The sequence below is a fragment of the Phaethon lepturus genome, unplaced genomic scaffold (genome assembly GCF_000687285.1).
Source record: "Phaethon lepturus isolate BGI_N335 unplaced genomic scaffold, ASM68728v1 scaffold38691, whole genome shotgun sequence".
Classification (NCBI taxonomy): domain Eukaryota; kingdom Metazoa; phylum Chordata; class Aves; order Phaethontiformes; family Phaethontidae; genus Phaethon; species Phaethon lepturus.
The window spans coordinates 19,564-30,690 of record NW_010519179.1 but is presented as its reverse complement, the minus strand read 5'-3'; the positions used below and the strand labels follow the sequence as shown (position 1 = coordinate 30,690).

The 11,127-nt window shown below is 42.0% G+C and overlaps 1 protein-coding gene across 1 annotated transcript in view; it reads right to left on the bottom strand.

Moving 5' to 3' along the window:
• The window catches only part of ANK3 (ankyrin 3, node of Ranvier (ankyrin G)), a gene marked incomplete at its 5' end in the record, with an annotated part of 74,083 nt that overhangs the window by 43,966 nt on the left and 18,990 nt on the right, over positions 1–11,127 (bottom strand). The window contains 4 exons of the mRNA XM_010296964.1: positions 353–449; positions 1,023–1,230; positions 3,025–3,236; positions 10,051–10,205. Coding sequence (XP_010295266.1) covers positions 353–449; positions 1,023–1,230; positions 3,025–3,236; positions 10,051–10,205 — 672 coding nt within the window. The remainder of the gene's footprint in view (positions 1–352; positions 450–1,022; positions 1,231–3,024; positions 3,237–10,050; positions 10,206–11,127) is intronic.

Here is an 11,127-nt window from a genome sequence, read left to right as displayed (position 1 = left end):
TCCCCCCCCCCCCCCCCATTTTCTTAGTGTATGAGCATTTTAAACTTTCCCTTTCTGTTGCTGTTTGCAGAAAAACAAACCCCTGTGTGGCACCACAGCCTTCAGAGAAACAGCATGTGTGATTGCCAGGAGACATCACCACAGCAGAAAAGGCCAGGACAACGCTTCATGTGTAACCCTGGATGTGTGCGATGATGATACATGGTGACAAAGAAGCAGCTGGTCCATCACCGCTTCAGTGGTCTTGCAAAAGACTTAAAGAAAGCCAAAAAACAACCCCACAACTATACACCCCTTTGTTAATCAAGGGAAACTACTCCCTAGGTGCGTTTGGCAAGCTCTGTTACCATACCTGGCTGAAACATTGGTTGTGAATGAGACACAGTCATTTGAAAATGTCAGCGGAGTGGTGCCTGTGATATCCTCCCACTGCGCAGGTGAAGTACCTCCTATGTAAATACAAACCATGGAGATTTTCTTTCAAACACCAAGCATATACAGACTACATAAGAATATTTTAAGTTATTTTGCTTCACACATGAAAATAGAACCTAGACAATAATGTTCAACAGCTGAGCTACATGTTATATATTACATCATATGTTACACAGCAGAAAACGATGATGATGTAAGCAAAGTACATACCTCCAAGTCAGTAGCAACGCGCCCCCCGGCTTTGATATCAGCTAGGACAGAATTATTTCTGTAAACTACTTTTACTAACAACCATGTTTAATAGCCAAGGCTGAAATTCTTAATATTGGCTAAATATAAAATAACATTTAACATCTGTTGGCAGAGTTCTTTTACAATGGCATGATACCAGACTGAGAGCCCAAGGAATCAGCGAGAGCCTTTCAAATGACCTCATCTGGCTTTGCTCAGGAGAACTAATCTGAACTCTACTGGACCAAGCACACTGATGTTCCCTTTCTGGAAAGCATGAGTTGTACAGTTATGAGAGTGAGCGCAGAGGCATGGCTGTCACAGAAACATTTGCAAAGAGCTCGATTTTCTCTAACCTGTAATGCTACATAAAAGTCGAAGGCTGGGCGTCGTGTCTCCTTTGTACCCATTGGTTACACCTTCTCCCGATGGAGGTGGCACAGGAATTGTCATGGTTATCGGCTTATGAAATTTTCTTCTTCTTGGCTCCACAGTGACAATGGGACTGAAAGTTGCTTTGTTTCCAAGGATTTTTTTTACAATCTCCTCTGGAACTGGTTGGGCCTGTCAACATAGGGAAAATATTTAAACTAGAGCTACAAATTGGTTATAGACATGCAGAATTGTTTTCCAAAAGATAATTCAATTTTCCTTTTATTTTCTGTAGAATTTTATTTCTTTTTTTCCCCAGGCAGTCTTCTCCTATAGCTCTCGAGGGTGGTTATTAGTACAATTCATGCTTAGTATTTTTCTCAGCAACCCACTTACGATTTCCTAATAGCTAACTTGTAAAGCAAAACTATAAATCTCAGAACATTGCTCGCAGTATTTGCTGAGAGTTTTTCAGAGCATGTTGGTTTTGTTTTTAATTTACAGTGATGGGTGGTATTAATTACAATTTCAAAATGCAAAAAGATGCTTATTTTGCACTTGAGAAATGAGGACTAGACCCTCTATATCTTGGAGATGCTGAACGATTCTCACATCTCTGCCAAACACAAATCTGTGCTCCCGAGGAACTCTGTGTACTCTGACTTACCTCTGCACTCAGTGCTTCCTATCCTATGCCAATATTGATTATTAGGAAAGAAATACTTGTTTGGGTCAAATTCATACAGAACGCATTAAGCTATAGAAGAGCTATAAGCAAATCTCAGATTTTCTACCTCCACTTTGTGCCTTGAAAGGTTTCCTGACTTTATATGGGAAGAACAAAAAAATAGCCAATATGGGAAGAAACGTTACAGATTTTTTGTAGTTTTTGTGACATAAGACCTGAATTCAAAAGTGACAGATATCTTATGGGAAACAGGGTTTTGCACCCATTTCCCTTTTTTTTTTTTTTTATTTCAAGTCTGTTCCGATCAGGCTGACCTGTGACTTGCTGCATTATTCAAACTGCACAACGTATTGCACACTTGGTGTGCAATTCTATGCATAGAATACATAGCTACGTTGCGGTCTCAGCAGTCACAACACTGCACATGGAGATGTTGCACTTCCTTCACACTAGAGCACTCTGGAAAGGCAGCTGTATAATTATAATAGCAGAGCTTCCATTTTCTCCAGATTAATCATCTTTAGATGTGAACTACCATTAACAGCAATGTTCCAGTGTGAATTCTGAGCACTGAAATCCAAACCAGCATCCCTATTTCATGAACCCATCAGACTTGTCAGGTTATTAAGTAATTTTAAGTGATAACTGACAGAACTCAAAGAAAAAGGTACCTCCTACAGAATATTTCTCCACTTTCTGTGCAGTTTAAGGAGAGTAAGCTATTCACTCTTCACAGATTCCACCCGTCGCTAGAAGCACCAATGGTGAATGTCCTAAGCTACAACAGATGTATATGGGAAGTCTTTGACCCAGTAACAGCTGGCAAACAGCTGCATGAAATCCTTACCAAACACATTCCTATGGCAAAGGGCAGCCCACTGACACCAATCACAAGCTGCTACTTTGCCACAGGAGACTTGGGACTGCACCGCGGCTGTACAGCTCATAGTTGCTGGCAGCCACGGCCAACAGGACGATGGCAGACAGTATCACTGAGGCTGTGGTGGCCCCAGACCTTTGCTTTTCTTTCCATTCTTCAGATGCTAAGTGATACTCAAGGTGATGATAAAAGGGGAACTGGGCTTTTGCCACAGGGAAGAGGACTGTGAATCACCTGCACCAGAGGGGCACCGAGAGGCAGACAGCATGCCCGGGCAGACACATGCCAATTCAGATCTCAGGTGCGAATATTACCCACTTTGCAACCCACTAGCAGCAGGCTCCTTAGCTGCACTCATGTGTTAAGACCAACAATGCGCTTGTGGGCACTGCGGATATGAACATGAGGGCACCTTTACCTGGAGGCCCACGCGGATTCTTTTGGTTAGAGCACCCTCAGGGAAGGACGCCTGGACACGCGGCACCGTCGTGCTGCTCAGCACGCCACCCTCCGGGCCAATTTGATTACTCTCCTGCTTGATTCGTGAAACCACCGCAAAGTACTGAGGGAAATCCTTTGTGACGATCCTGCAGATACGCTTCTTCTCTAGCTCCTCAACGCTGTCCAACTCTGGTGGGAGAAAACACAGTGAAAACATTCAAGGCATTACCTGCCCAAGTTCACACCAGACACACCTGTGAGTGTGAAGTTTTGAATATGCCTTAAAATACTTGAGAAGTTTTTTTTTATTTATTTACTACAGGAGAAAAAAAAATTCAGTGCTATTAGCTATCAAGTTTGGGTTTGCTCTGTGAACTTTTGCATAAATCTTGACAACAAGGGCCAACAGCACTGGACACACAGATCTGCCAGAACACCTAAGCACTAGGGTGTGACAGTCTCTGCTGCAGCAGCTGCCGTAGGATGGCAGGTTTGTCACACAGCATGGGAGTCCAAGGAGGTCTGAAGGAGATGGTCAAGCTTCTTTCCTCTCTCATCTATATCCAGAAGCACACAAGTGCATGGGTCTTTCTGTGCACATCTTCAAAAGATACTTATTTCCAACCTCTTCTCACATAGCTCTGACATGCAGAAAACCACAGGAAATCAGTCAGTTCATGAACTTTCTAACTGCACACCAAGTGTGCAATCCAGAGCTTTCCTAGCTAAAGCATTTGAGAAAGTTATCTTCCAGATTGGCATCCATATTATCCTGCCCAGACACTGAGCCCTCCGTTAAACTGTGGATGTGAAAGAGCTCTGTCTGCCAGCACCATCAATGAAACCATAGCAAGGATCCCTTCCCACATCCAGCCGTTCCAGATATCTGCCCCAAAATAACTGCATTGTGCTCCTCAGTTCCTAGAGAAACTTAATGCATCCTCAGAGGCAACTGGAACAGAAACAGGTCATGAACAATTAGTGCTCTCGGCCATATTGCCGGCTCATAGGGTCACCAGGGCTCAGAAAGGTGCATGGAGTATCTACTCATATTAACTAACTCAGTAGCTGAAGACACATACGCACTGAGGAAAACTCTGTGATATGTCACAAATATAAGTAATTATGCAACTATATGTGTATGTGTATATATGCACTGGTGAAATCCCTGCAATATAAACACTTATCCACAAATGGAGATAATTATACAACTGCCATGCATTTCTCCTGCAATTTCTTGCACTTGGCCGTTTTAGCTATTGTCTGGGTTTCATTCCAGCACTCCACAAGTTTCCACTCCTATTTTCCTCCTTAAAAAGGACACCACATTCCTAAAGAAGAAAGTTTGTTCCTAAAAAAGATGATATTGCTATCAGATGCAGCAAGAGAATGCAGGAGGACTAGAAATGACAAGACAAAAAACACTTGTAAAATTCTTTATGTGACTGAGACATTTTCCTCCTCTGAACATATAAGATCAATTATAGCTCCAAAATAATTAGAATATAGATTTGGTAAAATGTCAGTTTTCCATTTTAAAACTTTCAGCAGCTGATTTGGATTAATTGCACAGTACTGCTGTGGATCATATGTACCTATCAGAAGAGGATAATGTCTTATCATAATGTCAGCTTCCATTTAAAGTAAATGGAAGAGATTGGAAGTAGATTTAAAGTAAATGGAAGACTCAGAGATTGGTATCTGAAGCCCTCTAATGAATTAGGTATTCTGCCTGCAGCCTCTGGAAGCAAATGGCTTGTGCAGGAGACAAACAGGATTCTTAAACTCCCAGGCAGGTATAATCTTGACTGGTAAAGCCTATGCATTCTCCTGTTTGTTGCTAGAGACTAAACCCACTGTAAAATGCTCATAGAGATGAAGGATAATTAAAATTCTCCTGAAGTAGAAAATTAGCGTTTTATGTAAGAATATTTCAAAATCCTTTGAGCCTGGCAGGTGCTCTCCTTTACAGAAGGAAGGAAGATGTGAAGAATAGAGTGGCAAAACAACAGTCAGGCATGGAGAGGAGTTGGACTATATATAGGGAGGTTATGTTTGGATAATACATATGTAAGCTTCTATATGAAGTTGCCCTCTAACAAAACAAAACAAACAACAACAAAAACAGATGAGCAATCAAACTACCTCCCCGACTGCCATGAGAAATGCAGCGTTAGCATGACAGAATTAATGAAACGGGGAAAACTAGTCCTGGGAGAGGTCACGTTTCCCGAACACACCTCATGCATTTTACAGAAAGAGCTATCATCATTACTATTTTCCTCTGTTGCTGACACTTCATTCCTATGCAATGTATTTCAATTAAAAAACTCGAAGGATTTTTTGTTTGGTTGGTTGGGTTTTGTGTGAGCGTTTTTTTAACCACAGTGTGCTATACACCTCATCTTACAGCTAGGGATGGCAAAGCAGAGAGACGTAAAGCAGGAAGGTTAGTAGCAGCATTCGGAAGTCTCCCACTCTCACTACCTCCCAGATTTGTGCTAACAGCCCAAAGAACACCTATGGCCATTAGGTTTTAGCAAGTCAAGAGAAAGGTATTGTGAATACTCCATGCATACATGTCTTCCACTGCCACCCAAGTGTATGGTACACTTATGCTAAGGTGGCAGGTGGGAGGACGGACAAGATGGAGAGGAGGAGGGAGAAGAGGAGGAGGAGGAGGAAGATCACTCCTCTCCACCCTCTAGCCCATGCTCCCACATGAGCATTACGTCAAGGTTCCTGGACAGGAGAAGAGAAACCTAGCCACATCTTGCATGGTCAGAGAGGGACCTCACATAGGGTGGCTCAGGTCAAGGAAAGCAGTCACATCGGTTTTGTCAGGTGAGAGGCAGTTGTGGATCAGATTCATCCCATGTCTAATACCTTTCTTTTTTACTTTCAGATAAAGTAACGCAGAGCAAGTGTCTTCTGACTGGAAATGGAATAAAAGAAGTCACAGAACACCTGGCGCTGTTTCATGAGCTTCAAGGTGTCTTTGTATGACCTGGTATCTGATTTCCTTTACCAGGGCCTTAGAATACTTTTGCCAGCGCTGAAAAAGCAAATCTCACCGGTAATTAGCAGACAGAACAGCTCTCAGTTTTGCAACCCTCCTGCAGTAGTGGCAAGAGCAGAGCTGACCTTGTCACTGTGCAGAGACTGAAAAGTGGGGCAAGCGTAGGATACCAGTTTCCCCCATAGAGACGCGCCATTAAGAAACTGTTGCACTAAAAGCGTGGCACCCAGGAGGCAGCGCTCACATGGAGAAAAGTACAGGAGATGGGTGGAGGCAGAAAGAGCACATGGGAAGGGGGAAGGAGAAGCTGAGGGCAGCGAGACCCGTGTTAAAAATGCTGGTAACTAGACCCACCCTCCCAGCTTCAGTGTTTCACATACGTAACTAGATGCTCCCAGTGCCATGAGGAGGTCTCATCCTGAAATAAGACAAAGTCCTTTACATGCTCTTTTGTCTGTTTTTGCACAGTCTCTTATCTTGCCATGCACAACATGAAGTTTAACAGCAACACGTTTAAAAACTTTTCTTGGAAATGTGGCAAAATCACTGCAGAGTGACTTATAGTGGTATTTCAAACGCCAAGCATAAACAAGGTCACACTCCTGTTTGATCTGTAGATTCAAAGAAGCAGTTATGTAAAAATTCCTCCTTCCCATCTGAAACCACACTGTGCATCTGCAAGCATATTGTAGCCACAAATATTTGCCTTTCTTGGCTCACTCACTAGTTTGCAAACGCCTGTCAAAAGATTAGCTACTTCAGTGTGTGCATTTATGCACACAATTTATCTACAGGTACCTGTAAAAACTGCAGGAATGTAAAAAGCAAACACAAGTTATATCTAAAAGAAGCCTGGCTGAAAACTTAATCTATTTACCAATTACAATACAGAGAGCTTCTTCCCAACAAAAAAACAAACAAAAAAGATTATTTTACTTTATTCAAGTTTAAATAACTGTAATATGGCCAAGACTTGTGAATTGCTACTCTTGTGTTTGCAACCAAACTCCTCCTCTTCGAAAAAATGCCAAGTTCCCTGTATTAGCACAAGTACAGCACCATCTTTAGAATAAAACCTATTTAAGCAGAAACCTGATGGCACCAAAGAAAAAATGAGTCTCTACATCATGGTTCATTGTTCTTTCACAACAATAAACAGCAAAGTTCTGCTATTATTTAATCCTGCACTTAGTGCCCTGAAGTGTTGCCTCCTGCTCTGGATTATTTTGAGTCTGAGACGAGGTCTTCCAGCAGATGGTGCTGCTTCCAGTAAAGAACAGGCAGGTTTTCAGCAGTCCCCATGGAGGGCGAAGAGCAAAGATGTCCTCGCTCTCATCCCCACTAAGTGGAAGAGCAAAAGAGGAAAAACAAAACAGAGAAGCAAACTGCATCTTTAAAAATTCAGCATATTAAGGACCTGGGAATAAAGTCTGATCGTCCTCCTTCACTACACAGATAGGAAAGAACTAGTGAATCACAGCAGGTCTAACACAAAATGGACCAGACTGCTTTTAAGAGAAAAACAGGCACTCCTGACGCATGTTATAGCATTTACAGATGACCGTGCAAATGAATTTTCTTGCAAAGACACACTAAACTTCTGGAAATGACTATGTGGCTGCTTTTTATTTCAATTAAAGATTACTTCTGCCTCCAGAGTTCACACCTGGAATAAAACTTCTTCCAAAGTTATGGTTTCCGAGATGCAAGACACTGCTACAGAGCCAAGTCTAATTGTGGTATTTGTAACAAACCAGTAAACGTTCAGATGAAAAAACCAACCTCCACTTAATTCTACAAATCTGTAATTTGCTGTCATTGCTTGGAAGACCTTTTACACACAAAAAAGGTGTCATTTAACTGGAGCAGAATTTTGTCAAGACCCTTGTATTATTTTCATGCAGTTTTTGTTTTGTTTTCCTAACTAGAGAAGAATTAAGCTAAAATGAAGTGAACGAATAATCAACACAATGCTCTGGGTGTGTCTGCAGTATTTTTTCTCTTTTCTCTCTCATAAATGATTGCCTGGATTGGGAAAAGGCATTTCTGTGGCTTGGCTTTTAAGGTGCCAAATATTTTCACTCTAAGGGAATAGTCCAGTGTCCATCATACTTTCTGTGATTCACTGGCTGTACATATACCCGCTAACCTCAAACAGCAGTTCCTGAGAAGGTAAGAGCCACCTGAAACCCTCAATAAATGAGAAAGTTGTACTCTGGCTCTAAATTGTGAAGCTTATTATTTTAGGTTCTAAGCAGTGAGGGCTTCATTGCCACCTCTCAAAGTGTTTTTATTTATTGAGCTCTCTTCTCTGTAAAATGTGAATTTAGCCATATGGCACCTCTGGAGAGCTCTTTCATAAGTGATGCAAGTTGGAGCACTTTAGAACAGTGGTTTTGCGCCCAGATTTCCTATCCCAAAATTGAACTTAGCTTAGTTTGGAAAGCAGATGAAGCAAATAAGCAAGCTGCCCATCAGTTCTGACTACCTCACCACTGACAAGGCACCGATACTTCACCCAAATGCCAAATCATTACTTCCTATCTCATGTTAGTGCACAGAGAAGGAGGGGGGTGTGGTGAGATTTTTCTTTCAGAAAGACTGCAAGCCCTGCCTTTGATCCTGAAGTAATTCTTCCCCAAGCAATACTATCCTGGGCCATGCTCACACTTTTTCCTGTTCCACTGCTTTTAGGTACCCTTCTGTGATGAGGTTTATTGTATTTTTCCAAATTCACTGACCCAGTATTTTCAGTTTCTCCCCTACTACTTATTGGTTCTATTATGTTTATTTTGAAATTAATAGCTACAATAGATCATCATCATGTAAGAAGCAGATCTTTGCTGTTGCTCTGCATTTTTACAAGCTCATGTGCTGTTCAAGTACTTCAAAGTGAAAATACTACACAAGCCCATTCTGCTGTTCCCATCAGTATAAATGCTAAGTCTCAGACATCCAGGGAGTCCCTCACAACAGCACTACTCTCCTTTCCATGTTCTCAAAGCATGACTTCTGCTGAGGCTGCCCTCTTTAAACAAGGAGAGGCCAAGATCAAAGGCAGAGCCTGCTCACAGACACCTCTCACAGCTGCCATCCACAGCCTGATCATTCGCTTCAGATGCTTTTGCTGACCATGAAAGAACTTTCCTGCAGCTTGTACCCCACTACACTGTGACTTTCTGAAGGAGGTTATCCAGAGAAAATCCTATAGATAAACCCTTACAGAAAGCCAAAGTCCAAACCACAAGCTCTTTCAGTCACACTCAGATGCAAAGAGCTCAAGCAAGTGTTTATCAGCACAAGTGCTGAAAAACACTTGCTAGGAAAAGCAAGCAGTGATGCCAAGGGATCACTGCAGCCCCAGCCTGCCTTTGCCCACAATGTGTCTGCAGGCACCATCTGTCACAGCATCTTCTGATGAATTATGTACAGCTGAGTCCTCTCATCTTAAGGGACTCTGACATAAACAGCAACGTCCAAGCAAAACGAGGGAGCCAGACTTCCCAAACCTGCATCAGGAAGGCAGGTTGTGTATTTGTGGGAGGCAACCTCTAACAATACCCTTTCAAAGAAGAATGGTCTACAGGCTGAGGTCTGCATCTGTGGGGAAGTCTAATATAACTGATATTTACACTTCATCGTTCGTTTGGAATGACCTTCACGTGGCCCTGCCTGAGCAGCAGAAACACACTTATCTCCAGCTGGGATGTTATTCTCAACTTCATGCTGTAAAGCAACTGTGCAACTTCACTTGAACTTGGCAAGACTTCAGACCAAAACTTACCACTCATTTCAGGATGTCTCCAAGCCACTGCTGAACAATTTCTCTTTACTCTCTTTCCATTAGTTTAATATGTAACACACACTGTATTCCCCAAAAATCAGGTATCTCTTGCATTGTTTTACTTTAGGTTGCTTTAGTCTGCTCATGTTAGCAAGCCTGCACAAAGATAAGGCTTGCTAAAGCTTTGAGAAAATGTTTACCTTCATCCATGCCATTGAGTATTTCGGATAAGTCTTCATGTTTGCTGTCATACTGGTGCTCCTTCCACGTTTCACCATTTTCACTTCGAAGTACGATTAGTTCTCTTTCCTTTCCTCGCATTGATCCAAAATGTGGGATTTCCACTATGACAGGGCTAGAGAAAAAGGAATTGTATTATTTTTAATCCTGTATCTCCTCACTAGCCTTAATTTCCTATGGGCGTTAAGTCTTTAAGAAAACTACAGTCATTTTAAATAGGTAGCACTGTTATGGTAAAAATGTTTTTAGAATTGCCAAAGCTGCACAATCCGTTATCATTTAAACTATAGTTAATAGATAACTTGAAAATATTCATATATAGCTCATTTTTAATGTAAATATTCTGAAATAGCTGCCTACATGAAAAAATAGTGACAACTTCTGCTAAGCAGAGTTCCCCCTGCTCATTTATCCCAGGATGTAGGTGATCCAACCTGCCTCCAGCACACACAGCACTGCTGACTTTTAATTAGCGTTAGCATAGTCAAAATTCGGATTTGGCTCAAGGGATTTAGAGGGGCAAAGGCAGTTCAGAAACCATCCAGCTATCCAAATGCATGCAACAGCTATTGACTGCAGCAAGAACTGCACATGCATGTAGGTGTTAAACTTCAAACTAAGTCCCAGACTTTTCAGAGCTCTCCCTGGCTCCCTGTTGATGCAGCTCCTGTGAAACACAAGAGATTGTTTCTCATTAGCTTCACTTTCTGGTTCTCATGCCCAAAATCTCAGCTGCAACATCTGCACTGTAAGCGTCACTGGGGAATGTTTAGATCCTTTCAGAACAGATTTCTCTGAGTTAAGCAACATCACAACCACATTCATATTAGTTACTGTCAAACATTTTGGGGGGAAGGAAAGGGAACGAGAAGGTGGTTAACAGTAACACCTATGCCAGCAGACACTGTACCTTTAACAGAGGACTGCAAGTGTGTTACTGAACAGTTATTGTGAACAACCGACAGAAACCACCATTCACTTCATGTGCCATTCCTTAACAAAACAGACACATTTGCCAAACACTGCACAGGCAGGAT